Below are 18,008 nucleotides of genomic sequence, written 5' to 3'. Positions count from 1 at the left end.
AGCCTCTGCACCCCTGAGGGGTCTCCCTCCCTGGGACAACCACGATCTGGCCTCCCTGTGTTGCAGAGTTGCAGAGGGACAGTCATGCTCTAAGCAAGAGCAGGAGGAGCTGAAGTTTGCGGCAGTCCTTGTAGAGTGAAGGGGTGGACCTGAGGCTCTTTAAGAGAACCAGCCTGAGTTGGCAGCTGGGATGGGGGACAAGCTATTCCCCCCAAAAGTGTTTGCAGCCAGACTCCCAGCGAGGCTCAGGAAGATCTGCCACCAAAGAAAACAAACGGCAGTCTACGTGGGCCCCTCGAATCCAATACTGCTTTCAGAACCAGATCTGTGTGGCTCTGAGTTTGTGTTTCTCCTAATCATTTTCAACTTCTACCATCCCGCCATTTCAAGTATTTTGCCATGTTTGCATCTATTCATTCATGAGAAAGGTTGAAGAAGCCATTTCTTTGTTCTTTTGCGGGGCCACTTCAAGGGGGCCTTGGCTCTTCTTTTTTGCCTAATTAGTTATACAAATTAAACGGAGCTTCTTTCTCAGGTACCAGAGACAGATCTGGACGTGCCGTGATCATCATCACAATGAGGAATACAATTTGGTTGTGCCCGAACTGCAATGCCGGTGAAATCATACGCCTTCTCCTGTATTTACGCAGCATTCTCAGGTTTGTGGGGGAAGCCAAGGAAGACCCAGTCAGCCAGTGTTCTGTGCACGGAATACTATAACTCTTCTGTCGGTTCTTAGCTTTATAAGGGTAGATTTCCAGTCAGTAGAGAAACACGGTGAATATGGTGGCTCTTAACTGGCTTGGATGCTTCCGTGTCCTCTGGGAATCCCAGATCCAGCAGCTTAGATAGGCCACTATAATTATTTCGAGGTCTGCGTGAATATTCTCTGATCTCCTCAAGGAGTGTTTTGAAGAGCTGTGGACCCTAATCTCAGTCTCCTATTTCCTTTCATGCTCAGGCCGGAGAGCAAAGCCTTGGGTTTAACCATCCTGGTAGATGCCCGCCAATCTTCTCCAGTCCCAGCTGTCTTCACAGCCTTAGGCACTTTGCAGGTGAGACTTCCTCCTTCTGAATGCTACTCTACCATTTTTGGGTGCCCACTAGGCACACAGCTATTGTTTTCCTTTCCCAGTTCTTTGCCAGCGTTCCGTCACACCAGATCTGGGTGCCCTGAAAGTGCCAGAAACATTTGGATAAGAAACTGCTCACGTGTGAAGGACCTGGCCTTAAGACAAGCACTTCTGTTTGGACTCCTCCTTCCTTGTTAATAGAGAAATGGAGACAACATTCCTGCCCATCCTTATTTAGCTGGATGTTAAAGAAAACATTTGACTGGAACAGGAACCATTAGAAAAATGCATTTTATCATTGCAGGAGATCGTCCCCCAGTGCATCCAGAGAGCCCTGCTGCTTGTGGAGAGAGAGCCCACCTTCCAGATAGAAAAGCCAGCTGCTCTGCAGGTGCGAGGAGGTCCGGAGTTCAGAAATCCTCGACCCGCATTTAAAGGGGCCTGGAGGGTGGTCTGGTTCTATGGCTCTGTATTCCAAAGCTTTGGGGAAGTTCCAGGCGTGATTTTGGAAAGGATGAGGAAGGGGTAGAGCAGCCCCAGAGCAATTCTGTTGTCGCATCTGTAGGCCTTTGTGGTCCATGTAAACCTGCTAAATATGCAGGCAGCCATTCCAGCCCAGAGGAGGTCTGTTCCTGGAGTGCCTTTCTCTGCTTTCTCTCTTCCTGTCAGTGTGCACAAAGTCTCCATTTTTCTGTCAGTGCCACCACTGGTCACTTAGGTCCTTGTCCTTCCTGATTGGTGAAAGTTTCAGGATGATGACCGCCAGGTGGGTTTCAGAAGTTATCAGTGCAGGAGGAGGCATTCCTGGAGGCTTTTAAGGAGGCCATGGTTTGCCATCTCCTATCCCCCACAACTGGACAATTTCTGTCCAGTTTCCAACCTTCCCTTTTTAGGGAAGATGATAGACAAGATGGCTGCTTGGCAGCTTCAGGAGGTCTTGGATTTCCTGGTCAGGATCCAGGCTCGGTTATGAGACAGAAATAACCCTGGTCACTGTTGTTGATGATTTCTGGCAAGAATGGGATGGGGGTGTCAACCGTCCAACTAGCGAACCCAAGAAAAGTAGGCACTCTCAGGCATTTTAAAATCCCCGAAATAAAACTTTATTGGATATACCATTTCAGCATTGAAGAATTAAAACCAGCTCTGAGGTTTTCCCGTGCAATGCTACGTAGTTTCCCCTTCTTCCCACCCATAGTGATCACATTGGCCAATTATGAATCAGTCTTTTGTTTTGAGAACAGTTCATTTCTCTGTGAGACACCTGCAGTAATGACCTTGGTGGGTTCTTGGCTCACACAGTCTATTCTTGGATCGTTTCTCACCTTCCCAGTTCATTGGCAAGTTGAATAGCAATAAATGTTCAAATGGTTCAGAAGAGTTTCAAACTTGGCGGGTTGGCGCAACCATCCTTCCTCTCCTTGGCCTTTCAGCAGCCTTCAATACCATCGATCATGCTATCCTTCTGGGCTGGCTGTGAGGTTTGGGACTGGGCAGTGCTGGTTTGGCTCCTTTCTACAAGGACCGTCCCAATTGGTGTTGATAGGGAACGCGAGACCAAGCCACGGCTGCTCCTTGGTCGCCACTCCTCTTTAGCATCTACATGAAGCCGCTGGGTAGGATCACCATGGGTGCAGGTATTCTCAATTCTGTATTTCCACCTTTAGTGGCCCAAGTGATGCCGTGGCTCATGGCGCCCAGAGCCTGTGGGGGCCCGGATGGGGGACCACATCTTTGACTGAACCTTAGCAAGACCAGTTGGCTTTGGGTGCTTGGGGCTCCAGGATCCGGGATTTTATCATCTTCAATTCTGGATGGGATTACGCTACCCCTGACAGATCTGGTCCGCCACTTGGGGGTTCTCCTATCTGCGTGACTCCTGCATGACTCTTGAAAAGCAGGCGGCAGTTGCAGCTAGGAGACCCTTTGCACAAAGTTGTTTTGTGTGCCAGTTGCGGCCTTTTCTGGATCATGAATTCAAGCCCTGATCATCTCACGCCTGGACTATTGCAGTGTGTGCTACATGGCCCTGCCCTTGAAGAGCATTCGGTAGCTGCAATTAGGGCAGAATGCGGTGAGAGAGGCAGTTCCTGGGGCCCCTGGAGTGGCCCATATTTTACTGCTCTTCCATTAGCTGCATTGGCTGCCAGTTTGCTTTCGAGTGTAATTCAATTTGCTGGTTTAAAGGCCTTCATGCCAAGGGTCCAGGTTATCTGAAAAATGGTGTCACCCCAGTGGGATGGGCCCCCACCCGTGTTGGTGTGGAATGCTGTGGAATGTCAGTCCTGGATTTTCGGCTGACAGGGTCTAGGAGAAGAAGAGCCTTTTCTGCTGTGGCTCCTGCCCTTTGGAACGTCTCTCCCCTGCCCCCCCCGGTAAGATTCGCACCCATCACTTTGACCTTTTTTTTTTTTCCAAAATACTTTTTTTATTTTCCATTTTCATAACATATAATCACATGTATACTATTACATAGCCAATATCATATTGTATTAAGTAGTAATTACATCAGTTCTTCTTGCCATCAACTCCCAGAAAGATAAAAACCCATTATTAGCTCTTCTGCTCTCCATACACCTCTTTCTTCTGCCTCTCTCCTACCTCCTTTCTTCCCTCCATCATCCTTTTCTACTCTACTTCCCCTTCCTTTTTCCTCCTCTCTCTTCATTCCACTTCTCCTTATTCTCCTCATCTTCCCCCCTTACCCTCTCTCCTATCCCTCTCTTCCTATCTTTCTTCTCTCCTCTGCTTCCCACTCTTCCTCTCATTCACTTGGTGTATTTCAGCTTCTGAGCAAACTCCATTCTGTGTTGATGGTATTTATGCTTCCATATCAATATACTTAACATATCTTAGTTTTAAAGAAAAAATAAGAGAAGACACTTTGACCTTCTGTAAGGGCCTGGAGACTGGCTCTGCCTCTTCACCTGGGCCCCCAGTTGATGACTCTGGTGCTTGCCATCGGCTGAGGAAAGACCTCTCCCCTCCCATTGTTATTTATTGTTTTATTTTAATGTGTTTTCATGTTTGCAAGCTGCCCAGAGTCATCTCTAACAAGATGAGCGGCACATAAATTTTAAAAAAATGAATAATAAAGAAAGCCGGAGAGTTTGTATGGATTGGAGATTAGTGAGTGCCAGTTTTCAGTCCTGTGCAGTGTTTGGGGACATGGAAACTGGTGTGACGTGAGGTGCCTCTCTTTTCTCTTCCACAGTGGGAACTTCTCAATTCCTTGAAGTCCCTCCACAAACATATTGAGAGCCAGCAGCTGCCTCGAGAATTCCGCGGGTCACTTCCCTATTGCCATCAGAATTGGCTGCACTTCCAAATGGTGAGGCAGGCATGAAAACATAACCTTTGAGTAATGCAGAATTCCAGGAAATCTATACTTCTACAAAAGAGTATTCATTCTCTCTCTTTCTTTCTCTCTCTCTCTCTCTCTCTTTCTCTCTCTCTCATCAGTTTTCTGAATGCTTGCCTATTTTGCCACTGAACAGTATTTTGCCACTGAACATGGTTGAAGAGACTGATAGACAAAGTGGGGGAGGTAGAGTGGTCTTTCAGGTTCAAAGAGGGTGAGACACGAAAGTGGATCTCAACTCCCACTTGGGAAGCACAGAGTCTAGCGGGGGAGGGGAGACTGGGAGGCTGTTTTTTAAGTAACTCTTGAGTGTTGTCCTGTGACGCCATTTTCGCTTTGCTACCAGTTTTGGGTGGTGCCTGTCTTCAAAGCCACTGGGGGTGGCGCCCACTGAGCAGATCCTAAGGGCATGGTATGCTGGCCAAAAATGGAAGTTACAATACCATTTGTAGAACTCTAGGACTCCACCAATCCAAAGTTAGAACCAAATTGGGTCCATAGTGAATCTTCTCCAGTGGCTCCCTGTCAAAATCAATTTGACAGACAGTCTGGAGGAGCTTTAGAACAACGGCTGCTGTTCTTAAGCCTCTCCTGCTGTTGTTGCAAAGGGGACTCAGGAGAGAAGGCCCCGGCCGACTAAGGCCCTGCTCACCAGGAAGGGCGGCCCTCCTGTTTTCCCTGGATGGCCCTCCATGCTTTGGGAGGAATAGTCCACAGAGCCAGAGGAGGAGGAGGACATGGCAGGCGGCATCAATGTCTGGCAGAAACTAAGCCCTGCATTCCGTAAGGCAAGCCCCCTCATACCAGGTGCCAAAGGAATGGAGGCGGTAAGGGCCATTATTAAAGGAAGCACAAACTCTGATCTGAGTCAGAGAATTCTTCCGGAGAACAACAGATCAAATACATAGATATCACGAAACCAGCAAATCTACAAAAGAGGAAATGCCAAGATTAGGAATGAATAAGGCAAATTTCAGATTTAAAGACCCTAAAAATGTGCTGGCATAACCTGAAGCAAGCAGTTCCCTCCCTGGTCCTCCGGATCGGTTCCCAGGGTGCAGGCTGATCCCCATGTGCCAGAACTCTGGGCTGCCAGGATTGCAGCTAAATTGAATTGAAGGTGTTGCAGCAGGTGAGCCGTGTTCCCTTCAGGAGGTAAAAAGGCAGCAGGAGGAGCCTAGCAACACCTTTTCCAACTAACCCATTTTATTCAGAGCCTCGTCTGATGAGGGGAGCTACAGCTCACAAAACTTACATCTTTGCATACAAGTTGTTGATTCCTCCTGAATCTACTTTTTCATATCATGACATGACATGATGGATGACTAAATGGTATTGACAGTGGGCTGGCTGCAAGTGCCCCCCCCCTCCAGCATTTCTCTCAAGTCAGCAGGGTTCTGGGATTGGGGGGGGGGGTGTCAGGCGACTTCCTTTACACAGGTAGGACTGACATGAAGTTCTGATAATATTCATGCAAAGATCAGCAAACATTCAGAAAACGTGGAGCTGGGTGTCTCTGTTAAGAACGTTGGTTTCCAGGCGTTTAAGGAGGGAGGTTTAAGAAGAAAGATGATTTCCTTTCACTTGGGGCGATGGGCCAAGCTAGGAGTTCCAGAGGGCCCTGAGGAGTGGGGCACGGGGGCTCCTGGGGCTCTATGCCAAGAGAGGCGGCTAGGATTGTGCTGGGGGAGAGTTCTGACCCTGGGCAGCTCCACGTGAAAGGCAGGCAAAGCTTTTTCCTTGAATAGAAAATTGGGCCTCTCCCAGGACCTTCGCTTGGGTTCGGGAGCTGCACCCGGCAGATGGCTTGTTAACTCACGTGGTGCCCTTGTGCTGACCTTGCAGCGGCTGCAGCACTTGCTTTCTGGGTGCCAAGAGGCTCGTCTGCTCCTCAAAGAGGCGGTAGAAGCAGTGGAGTCCAGCAGATGGCCGGAGAAACCCCAGGTGAGTCCCGGGTGCCGTTCCGGTAAGAAGCAAAGGTTCCCTGGGCTGAGGGCCTGCGGCAATGTGACACACTGTTTTTAAGAAAACCTCGTCCAACCTTTGGGGTGGATGCAGAGGCCCTGGAGGCGCCAGCCTCTCCCTTGCTCAGTGGCCCTGAAGGTTCCTGGGGCTTGTCTGGCTGGCCTCCCTCGGGTCTCCATCCCAGAGCCTTAAGCCTCCGGTCTTTCCTTGACTCCAGGATGCCGGTGCCCTGTTGAAGAGCTCCAGGCAAATGATGACAATGGTTCTGGACGACACAAGGCTGGCCAGGCTGCGGCTGGAGGGGGGCGCCCTGCTGGCCAGCCTCAAGAAGGAGGAATCCTGCGCGATGCTGTCTGAGGACTGCAGGTGAGCTGCTGTGGGAATATTGGGCAGGGAGGCCAAGGGAGGGGGGGAGATGCGGAGGTGTGCAGGAACCAGGCTCTTCCGTCCGTTCTGTGTGCTGCTCTGTGGGGATATCATTACCTCTCTGCCCCCGCAGCTTTCCCAGTCTCGATTCTTTATTTATCTCAGCATCAATTTCCATGGCTGCCTGTCTCAAACGAGAACCTGTGGACAGTGAATGATCATACGTTAAGAAAACAAAATTACAAGAACAGTACAAAAAAATAAAAATAGATATGGCAGCCGAGAAACTATGACCATCCATAGTTGCTGATATAAGTGGGAGACAGGGCCCTTCACCCACTCAGGACCCTCGGCCTGGGCAAAGAAGCAGGTCTTCCCAGCCGCCTGAAGGGCCGGCCCATGGACACGGCCTGTCATCTGTTTTGTGATTCAGCCCTTGTGTATCCTCTGCCTTTTCTGACTCCCTTCTTCTCCCGTTCTTGAAACAGCCTTTGTAAAATCTCTGATGTGCAGGGAGTCCTTGACTTATGACGGTCCTGGAGCTTCTCCATTACAGTTGTAAGTCATGGTGGTTGTAAAGCAGGTCATGGTTGGACCCAATTTTATGAATGTTTTGTGGCAGTCATTAAGAGAATGCCGTAGCCAGGAAGCAAAGCCCATGGTTCATTATTTCCAGTTTTTGCCAAACACCGGAGACGGGTCTTTGACAAAAATGGAAACTGTGGTCCCGTCACTGGAATGGGCCAATAGCCGTAAGCGCAGGCTGGTTGCCAAGCGCTTCCATAGCCCGGGGGGAGGGGCATCGGAAGTTCAGAACTGGGCTCTGTCTCTCGGAATGTTGAACAGTTGCTGAGCGACTGGTCACAAGTCAAGGACTATCTGAAATCCCTTTTTCTGTCCTCGGATATGACAACAGTTGAGTCCCAAATGTCTGTTGTTGATCCCTGCCGTTCTTAAGCCAGGAACACGGTTGCTAAATGTATCTGGCTTGTCAGAAGATCACAAAAGACGATCCCATGACCTGCCGCTCTGCAACCGTCATAAATAGGAACCAGTTACTAAGCATCCAAATGTTCACTAAGTGAGTCATTGTAAGTAAGGACTCCCTGTATTTGCTCTGTTAAGAATCCTCCTGTAGCTTCTGCCATTTCTCTTCTGCCATTTCTCTTCTTCAATTTGTAATCCAAGAAAGGAGAAAAGTGAAAGTAAAATAAGACTTTTTTTCCTCTTGGTATCCTTAATTCTTTAGTCTCTTTTGGCACTCTGGTTCTGTGGTAAAAAAAATATGATTTTTTAATATATTCAGCTTGTCCTATTTTTACACTGGAATTAAAGAGCAACAGTATACAAGTGCAATCGTGTTACTTTAAAATCTAGCACATACTATATATCCCCCCTCCCCCCTCCCCCCTAAGACACCACCTCCCTTCCCCCCCCCCCGACTTCCCAGAGCCCGTACACCGTGTAGCTTTTTATCAAACAGTCTAAAATATATTAAGACAAAGGAAATTAAAAAAAAAGTCAATAACATCTCTGCGTTGAACTCAGCTTCTTGCTGTTGCACAAACTTTAAGCAGTTTAAATTATTCCTAATCTTAAGCATAGGCTATCTGGAATTTCTTAACCCCGTATTTGTTTTGTGTATAGTCAATCCATTTTTTCCAGTCTCGTTTATATCTCTCATTTGAGTGGTCTTTAAGATATGCCGATATTTTAGCCATCTCGGCTAGGTTTGTAACTTTCAATGTCCATTCTTGAGTTGTAGGCAAGTCTTCCTTCTTCCAGTATTGCACCACCAACAGTCTTGCTGCCGTTATTAGGTGCAAAACCAAGTTGGTCTCTACCGCTGTAAAGTCAGTACATATACCTAGTAAAAATAACTGAGGAGTAAATTTTATCCTTCTTTTAAAGATATTTTGCATGATCCACCACATTTTTATCCAAAATGCCTTAACCTTTTGACAAGTCCACCATATATGAAAATATGTAGCATCGAGAGAACCACATCTCCAACATTTAGGCTGTACATTCGGATACATAGAAGCCAGCTTTTTAGGATCTAAATGCCATCTATAAAACATCTTATAAAAATTTTCTCTCAGGTTTTGTGCTTGTGTAAATTTCACATTTCTTACCCATATTCTTTCCCACGTGTCCAACATTATTGGTTCTTCAATATTCTGAGCCCACTTTATCATACAATCTTTAACCAATTCCGTTTCCGAATCCATCTGTATTAGTACATTATATATCCTCTTTATATGCATTAAGCTTTGATCTCTTATTTGTTTAAACAAATTATCCTCAACTTGGATAAAACCAGTTTTTTGGTCTATTTTCCACCTGGCCTGTAATTGGCCATACTGGAACCATGTTTGAACTATCTTCTCCTCTTTCAATGCCTCTAAAGATTTTAGTTGTAGAACCCCCCTTTTCAAAGTGAGAAGTTGTCTGTAAGTGGTTCTATCATGTTTTTGTTCTATATTCATATTTTCAATTGCATGTCTAGGAATTGCCCACATGGGTAACTTATCATTTAGTTTATATTGATATTTTTTCCAGACCCGGAATAAAGCATTTCTTAAGATATGACTTTTAAAGTTCTTATCCAATTTTTTGTTGAATAACAAGTAAGCATGCCAACCATATACCAGATCATGTCCCTCGATATTCAGTATTCTATCATTGGTTAAATGGGTCCAATCACTAATTGCGGATAGCGCCACTGCATCATAATATAATTTTAGGTTAGGTAATTTCAAGCCTCCTCTCTCGCGTACATCTTGCATTATTTTCATCTTTACCCTCGGCTTCTTTCCAGCCCATACAAATTTGTTGATACCCTTCTGCCATTCTAAAAGATTCGCATCTTTTTAAAGTATAGGTAGCATGTTCATTTTCACTGCCGCTATCCTACCCAGCAAAGATAAGTGCAATTTCTCCCATTTTTTCATCTCTATCTGTATACTCCGCCAAAGTGGTTCATAATTATGCTTATATAGTTTCCCATTTGAGGCTAAAATATTGACCCCAAGATATTTGACTTTTTTAACTACCTCACATCCTAGCATCCCTCCTAGTTCTTCCTTTTGTTTAGTATTCATATTTATAGCTAATATTTTGGTTTTTCCTAAATTTATTTTAAAACCAGACACTTGACCATATTGATTAATCATGTTCATTAAAACCATACTAGATTCCTGCGGTTGTTCCAATATTATGACCAAATCATCCGCAAAAGCGCGGACTCTGTATTCTTGCTGCCTAATCTTGATCCCTTTTAGACCATCCAAGCCCCGTATTTTATTCAATAATACTTCCAAAGTTATAATGAACAATAGTGGGGACAAAGGACAGCCCTGTCTTGTACCTTTTCCGATTTGAAAAGAGTCTGTTAAACTTCCGTTAACTATGATTTGAGCTGTTTGCTGTTGGTATATTGCTTTAATTGACCGTAAAAAGCTATCTCCTATCTGCATTTTTTGCAATATCTTCAACAGAAATTGCCAATTAACTTGATTGAAGGCCTTCTCAGCATCCAGAAATATGAACGCAGCAGGGATTTGGTTGTTCTTTCCCAAATATTCTAATGCATTAATGATTAGTCTAACATTACTCTTCATCTGTCTCCCCTGTATAAAACCTGTTTGGTCGGTATGTATCAATTGTTGAATAACCACCATTAACCTATTTGCTAGTATTTTAGTAAAAATTTTATAATCTACATTAAGTAATGAGATAGGTCTATAATTTTTTGGTTGGGTAATATCTTGATCTTCTTTGGGTATCAACGATATAAACGCTGTCTTCCAAGATGGGGGCACTTTACCTTCCGTTTGAATTTTATTAAATAGTTCTCTAAGAGGTTCTACCATTTCTAACTGTAAGTTTTTATAGTAAACCGCTGTCAAGCCATCTGTGCCTGGCACTTTCCCTAACTTTAGTTGTTTGATTACCTGCAAGATTTCCCCTGAGGTTATTGGTTGGTTCAACTTTTGCCTGTACTCTTCTCTAACTAGGGGTATTTTCTCTTTATCTAAGTATTTGTCTATGTCTAAACCCTTAATTTTGTCCCCTTTGTACAATTCTGTAAAAAATTCCCGAAATGCCTTTTGAATCTCCTCCTGTTGAAACACCTCCTTCCCTCTATAACTCAATTTGGTTACATTTCGAATTTTCCTTTTTTTCCTAATCTGATAAGCTAACCATCTGCCCGGTTTATTTGCGTTACAAAAAGTGTTGGGTTTTGCACATAATAAACTAGTGGCTACCTGGTCAGAGATCAACATATCAAATTGGGATTTTAATATGGTGATTGCTTCCTTAGCCTTTGTATCGCCTGGATTCAATGTTAACTCCAACTCTTTCCCTTTAATTTCCTCTTCCAATTCTTTTCGTTTTTGCCCTTATGTCTATGTATTTTGTTTATATTCATCAGTACTCCTCTCATATACGCTTTGCTTGCATCCCATACAAATTCCATAGATGTACCCTTATTCATATTCAGAACAAAGTATTCAGATAACAATTTTTTACAATCATTAATGTACTTTTCATATCTGAATAAGTTTTCATTCAGCCTCCAAGACCTTCTTGCCTGCACTACCCTTCCCAATTCCATCCAAACTGGGTTATGATCCGAAAGGACCCTCGCCGCAATCTTTGTCTTCTTCACCCTAGAAAGTAAATCATTAGTGATTAGTATAAAATCAATCCTTGAAAGGGATTGATGTCTATCAGAAAAAAAGGTGAAGTCATATTCCTCTGCGTTTCTTTCTCGCCAAACATCTCTCAATTCGAAGTCGTCCATCATGTCAAAAAATGGTTTGGGTAACTTAGCTCGGATTTTAGTATTTGGGCGAGAGGTCTTCTTATCTCTTTTAGTGTCAATCACGCCGTTCCAGTCACCCAATAGTATACAAGACTTAAAGTTCCACTGTACTAATTTAGCATGAAGATTTCTATAGAATCCGTCTTGCTGTTGATTAGGAGCATAAATTCCCAAAAGTAATGTCTTTTTCCCTTCTAAGATTAGGTCTAGCGCGATATATCTTCCAAAGGGATCTGCTTCAATTAGTTCAGCCTTAATGTCTTTTCTTAAGTATACAACTATATCATTTTTCTTTTCCGTAGCAGAGGTCACAAAATGTTGACCAAGTTTGGGGTTAAACAAATATTTTTGATCAGTTGATTTGATATGAGTTTCTTGCAGACAAATTATATCATTCTTGAACTGTTTGAGATAGTGAAATATTTTCTTTCTCTTCTGTGGAGAGTTCAGTCCATTGACATTCCATGTCAAAATCTTAGTTGTCATTTTTGGTTGCCTGAAGCTTTTTTAGAGCCTCCTGCATGGCCTGTTTAACCTTTGGCCTAGCTCCTCCCATGGCTTCTGAGCTTGTTGCTGTAACTCCTTGATCAATGGCCGGTGTTTGTTGAGGTTGTTGCATTGTAGCTTGTTTTTCCATTCGTCTGGTAGTCATACGGCTAGGTCTTTGTTCCATGAACCCTTGCCCTTCCGGGAGGAGGAAATGGTGCGTTTTGTCTGATAGTTGTGTGGTTTGCTGTCTATCTTGTCCTTCTCGTGGTCTTTCTCCAGATCCAGATCAGGGGTGGGTTTCGACCGGTTCGCACCGGCCCCTGCGATCCGGTTGGTCGCCGAACCCGGAAGTAAGTAACTTCTGGGAACGGCGAAGCCCCCCCCCCGGGCCCGCGCGCGCCCGCACACCCGCGCCCGCTCCTTACCTGGTTTTTACGAATTCTGCGCTTCTACGCATGCACAGAACGCATACAGCGCCTGCGCGATCCTCCAGGAGCAGCTGGAGCATCGTGCAGACGCTAGTACGCACACGCGCGCCACGTGCGTGCGCGAGGACGCCACGTGCGTGTGCGAGGACGCCACGTGCGTGCGCGAGGACGCCACGTGCGTGCGCGAGGACGCCACGTGCGTGCGCGAGGACGCCGCGTGCGTGCGCGAGGACGCCGCGTGCGTGCGCGAGGACGCCGCGTGCGTGCGCGAGGACGCCGCGTGCGTGCGCGAGGACGCCGCCGGCCTCGTTCCAACCGAACCGGCTGGAACGGGGCGAGAAACTCACCCCTGATCCAGATGATTCAGGGTGTCCCACCTTCAGAATCTTGTGATAGAAATCTCGAGCTTTCCATACAGAGTTGAGACGATATCTTTGCTTGTCAAATGTAATTATAATACCAAATGGCACATCCCATCTATACTGTATCTGACGGTTTCTGAGTTCTTCCACTAGAAAAGCATAATCATTTCATTCATTTCATTTCATTTCATTTTATTTATCTTGTATGCCGCCCACTCCCGGAGGACTCCGGGCGGCTCACAACAGACAAGGGAAAGGGGATAAATAGACAAGACAACACTTTAAAAAAGGCGCAACATTCACAATTTTCGTGGGGCTGGGTGTTTCACAAGCCCCCCCAGCCTGCTGGAGCAGCCAGGACTTGGTGGCTTTGCGGAAGGCCAGGAGGGTAGTAAGGGTCCGGATCTCCACGGGGAAGTCATTCCAGAGGGCTGGAGCTGCAACAGAGAAGGCTCTCCCCCGGGGAGTCGCCAGCCGACATTGGCTGGCAGATGGAATCCAGAGGAGACCTAACCTGTGAGATCTTATCGGTCTGAGGGAGGTAATCGGCAGGAGGCGGTCTCTCAGGTACCCAGGTCCGATGCCATATAGGGCTTTCTAGGTAGTGACCAGCACCTTGAAGTGGATTCGGAGACTAATGGGTAGCCAGTGCAGCTCGCGGAGGATAGGTGTGACGTGGGTGTACCTAGGTGCACCCACAATCGCTCGCGCGGCTGCATTCTGGACTAGCTGAAGTCTTCGAACACTCTTCAAGGGCAGCCCCATGTAGAGCGCAATCTCTCCTGGCTCTTAGCATTTGAGGTGGTATTTCTTTCAAGACAATCAAATCCTGTCCGCCAATTTGAAGTCTGGTGTTATAGGACTCTTGTAGTATCATGTTTCTGAACTCTCTTGTGGCAAAGTATATAACTACATCTCGGGGGAGTTGCTTCTGTTTTGCCGCCCAAGAATTAACGCGATAAATTTTATCAATCTGCCAGTCAAAGTTGGACCCCGGTCTTCCCACCAGATGGTCAAAAGCCTCTGAAAAAATCTGCTTCAAGTTCTCCTGTTTGTCTTCGCGCAGCCCCCTGACTCTTAATGCAAGCTCCATCTGTCTGTACTGTATCATAATAATTTGTTTTTCAGCGTTTTCAACTTTTTGTTGCACCACTTCAGTTTTGGATGTCAAATTGGTGTTAGCTTCATTAAGAACCTCTAGATTATCTTCCATTCCAGAAACATGTTCTGTCAATACACAAGTCCCAGCATATCATTTATTTTGGCAATCCTAGTATCAAGCTTATCATATAAGTCTGCCTTAAACTCTTTCATCTCGTTCTTTATCTCATCTCTGAATTCTCTGAAAGTTTCTAAATTCTGCTCTCTAAATTCTCTAAAAGTTTCCAAAAAAAGTTCTTTCGTTAGCAAATCTCCAGTAGGGAGCATAGAGGGTGGAAGCTGCAACTTTTGCCAGGTATGGGGGATGTGCTCCTAGGAGGAAGTTTCGGCCCAGGATTTAATTTTGATGCCATTATATCTTTTCTTCAAGCAATTAATCAAACTCTACTGGCCCGCTGTGCAGCTTACGAGAAAAAAAGTATTAAGTCACCCCTTTATTTGTTCTTAGGGTTTTTCCAAAAGGTTTCAGAAAAGGGCGTTGTAACAAAGCAGCTCGGCATATTCAGCGCCATTTTGGACTTCTCTATATCAAAAATATATATTAGCAAAGTTAATAAGAGGAAAGTCTTGTAAACTCTTCAGAGAAGTGAAACTAATTATAAGATACTGCTAGGCAACTGTTCCTCCCTTTTTGCAGAAAGTTTGCAGAAAGTTTCAAAAGATTAGCATTGTAACAAAACAGTTCAGCATATTCACCTCTGTTTGAAATGTCTCTATATTAGCAAAGAGTCTTTTAAAACTTTTAAAAGTTGATAAGAAAAAAGTCTTGTAAGCTCTTCAGAGAAGTGAAACTAATTAGTAAGAAACTGCTGGCTGGCTGTTCCTTTGATCTTTTTTATCACTGTTCTTTGCCGAGGAATTAGGAATGTGGCATTGTTACGGAGAATGCACAATCGCCATTTTAGGAGCTTATTTTTTAAGAAAAAAAAAAAACCAAGTGCACGAAGGAAGCTCTTGTAAAAAATGAAGCTAGGATTTAAAAAAAAAAAAAGCAGATAAGGTTCTCAGGTACGGACTCTGCTTGTATTAATTTCAGATAAATAGTTCAAATATTGTCCTAAGTGGAGGTTCCTTACTTTGCGCTGTAATAAAAACAGCTAGGGATTTCCACCACGGAGATATGATTCAGCCTCGGCTGGCCCCCCCTTCTATTCGCAGCAAAAAAAGCTGCAAACTTCAAAGGAAAAGCTCTTACCAGCTCGATCTCTCTCTTGCTCTTCTTTGCCTGAAGAATGAGGTATCTACCAAGTATCTAGGCAGATAACGCGACCAGAAACCCGGGGGCAGCTCAGTTAAGCTACCACCATCAGCAAGGTGGGAATTCTCTTCAAGGGTTTCCAGCATCCAAATAGCGCTGACAGGTGGGGTTGGAACTTCATTGATCAACCACCTTTGCTTTTCTCTCAGAGATGCCATGAAAGTGGCTGGCACGCTTTACGACGACGTGGACGAAGGAATTCATAAGCTGGTGCTGGTTTCCAACAGGCGCATCCAAACCCTGGAGCTGCTGATGGAATTTGAAGCTGTGGAGCAATGCTTTCAAGAGGTCGGAGCCAGATGTTTTGCTGTGTTATCAGATGGGCGCCTGTGGGCTGTTGGGCTGCTTTGAATTTGGGGGAGTGAAGAATAGGCAGCTGGACCTCGCATTTTCAGTGGACTTTCTTCTGACCTCCAAGGTCCCTTCCAATTTGTTATTCTGATAATGTAGAGGTGTTATTGGGTAACTCTGTGAAATTACTGTGAATTTGCAGTGGCAAAAACAATATGAAAAGAAATATCTCCCCCTCCCCCAATCATTAATATCTCCCCCCTCCCCCAATCATTAATGCTGCCAATCATTAATGTCCATGAATGCTGTGGCATTCATGGACTGAGCTGCTCTAGGGAACCTTAGCGACCCCAGTTGCTTGCTCGGTGGTTTTAGAGGGTTCTAGGACTGTTCGCCTCGTACCCTTCGCCACCCCTTGTTCGCCCCCAGGGTTCCGCCCCCAGCGATTGACCCCTACCATTTCTCCCCCGCTGAAAAGACCCTACCTGTTCGCCCTGGCAAATGGGACCCAGCCTCTTCAGTCCCAGAACCTTCGTCATGGGCCATTCGGAGAAATACTGCTCACCCCGGCCTTTGGGGTTCAGGGGACAGTTGGCCGCCAGCCAACCGGAGGAAGGAAAAGGAGAAAGAGCGGGGGGGGGAGTGTTCCCTGGAGTTTCGTCTCTGGGGTTTGTTTCTCCACCCAGTCACCCCAGTCCAAGCTAGAAAAACGTTTGCATTCCCTCCCCCACCTGCTTGAAAATCCTTTGGATTCCCCCCCCCCCCTTTGCTTGAAAACCGATTGCATTCCCCCGCCTCCTGAAATGTGACAGGACAACACAAGGGCCACAGGAAAGTTAAACACAACCGGGTTGGGGTGTGGAGGTTGGGGAAGATAATGATAATTGATTGAATCAAAGTAATGGAGCCAACAAACCTTCTGTCTTTTCAATGTTGTGTTGTCCTGTCACATTTTTGGGGGGAGGGGGGATCCAAATGGTTTTCAAGCAAGTGGGGGAGATTCAAGCAAATGAGTGGGGGGTGGGGAATCCAAAGGATTTTCAAGCTTGGGGATAGTCTCTTGTGAAGCCTTGAAGAGGGTGATGGTCCCAACGGTTCTTCTGGATCTTCATGTGAACTGCAGAGGCAGAGGAGGGGAGCCACTGTCTGAGATGTTTACTCAAAACTATATTTTTGGAATAATAACTATAATAAAAAAATAAGTCATTAGGCCACATCAGAATACGAAATATAGATGGAACAATAGTAAAACCAAAGGCAGCACTAAAAGGGATGCAAGTTCTATTTCTGTGTTATAATTTACCCCAATCAAATCCACCCATGCGGTCCTCCATTGTATTCATTTGTTGAGATCAACAGCCGTCTCCTAGGGAATATGTGGGCTCTGAGCCCCTGTTGCTTTCATGTATGGGATCTCTGTGTGATCCAAGAGGTTCTCTGCCATTGACTCGAAGAATTATATAGGTGCTCTGTGCTGGTTTCTGGATGGATCCAGGCTGGCTCTGCTTGTCTGATCAGGGCCTTCACGGCCATCGCCTAGCAAGTAGCAGCCCACAGCTGGAGCCAGAGGGGCCGTTTTTGTCCCAGCCAACATTTTTTGCCTTCTTTTCTCAGATCTGCAGCTGGATCAAGAATGTGGGCGAAAAGCGCCTCTCGGAGCTGAAGAGCCTGGAGAATTCTCTGGATGGGCTGCTTCATGCCAAGAGGCAATTCCAGGACTTGGCACTGATGGCAGATGTGAGTTCTACAGTCCATGCATTCTCCCACCCTCTTATATGGTGCTCCCTAGGTTAAATGTAACAATAAGGAATATAATACAACAGGACATTAAAATGGTGTAAAAGTGTTGAATAAAAATAATGTTCATAAAAAAGGAAGGAGGGAGGGAGGGAGGGAGGGAGGGAGGGAAAGTTCCTGTTGGGAAAGCTGGGTGAAGAGGTGAGGTTCAGCAGATGCCTTCAAGAAAGGGCTTCTTATAGGTGCCTCCCAACTTTCTGGGGAGAGAGTTGCAGAGCCCCCCGCCAGCAGAGTCCTCCTGTGACTCCCTGGGGTCTGTCACAGGGCCTCATGGTTGAGCTCAGGAACAGGGAAACTGGTCATAGGTTCTTTAGAGTCTTTGACTTCATAGCCAAAACCTTGAGCCTTGCTGGACAGCTGACTGGTGGCCTCAGCAGAGGTAAACCCACTGTCCTGCCCCCTGCCTGCCACTTTCTGCAATTTGGACCAAGCGCCTTGTAGTCATTGAAACACAAGATTTATCCCATGTGAGCATTGCAGCTAAGCTGTTCCTGTCCAATCGTCGTTGGCATGTCACCTGAAGCTGTCAGTGGATACTTCTGTCCACACAGGTGACTTGGGGCTCTGAATGGCAATGGCAGCTTCGGAGTCTTTCTTTCCAGGTCCTGAAAAAGGAACCCGTCTGT

The 18,008-nt window shown here is 45.8% G+C and overlaps 1 protein-coding gene across 1 annotated transcript in view; it reads left to right on the top strand.

Annotated features, from left to right (window-relative positions):
• Positions 1 to 18,008, top strand: part of PLEKHG4 (pleckstrin homology and RhoGEF domain containing G4) — a 35,637-nt gene that overhangs the window by 5,571 nt on the left and 12,058 nt on the right. Inside the window, exons 3-10 of the mRNA XM_087729262.1 lie at positions 536 to 659; positions 962 to 1,107; positions 1,355 to 1,464; positions 4,288 to 4,404; positions 6,280 to 6,378; positions 6,617 to 6,765; positions 15,444 to 15,582; positions 17,200 to 17,322. Of these exons, the coding sequence (XP_087585388.1) occupies positions 536 to 659; positions 962 to 1,107; positions 1,355 to 1,464; positions 4,288 to 4,404; positions 6,280 to 6,378; positions 6,617 to 6,765; positions 15,444 to 15,582; positions 17,200 to 17,322 (1,007 nt within the window). The remainder of the gene's footprint in view (positions 1 to 535; positions 660 to 961; positions 1,108 to 1,354; positions 1,465 to 4,287; positions 4,405 to 6,279; positions 6,379 to 6,616; positions 6,766 to 15,443; positions 15,583 to 17,199; positions 17,323 to 18,008) is intronic.

This window comes from Thamnophis sirtalis, unplaced genomic scaffold (genome assembly GCF_051295495.1).
Source record: "Thamnophis sirtalis isolate CommonGarterSnake01/CBP01778 unplaced genomic scaffold, rThaSir2_p1.2 scaffold_14, whole genome shotgun sequence".
Classification (NCBI taxonomy): domain Eukaryota; kingdom Metazoa; phylum Chordata; class Lepidosauria; order Squamata; family Natricidae; genus Thamnophis; species Thamnophis sirtalis.
Note: the sequence above shows the minus strand (reverse complement) of the source record. Positions and strands in the feature narration are given on the sequence as shown.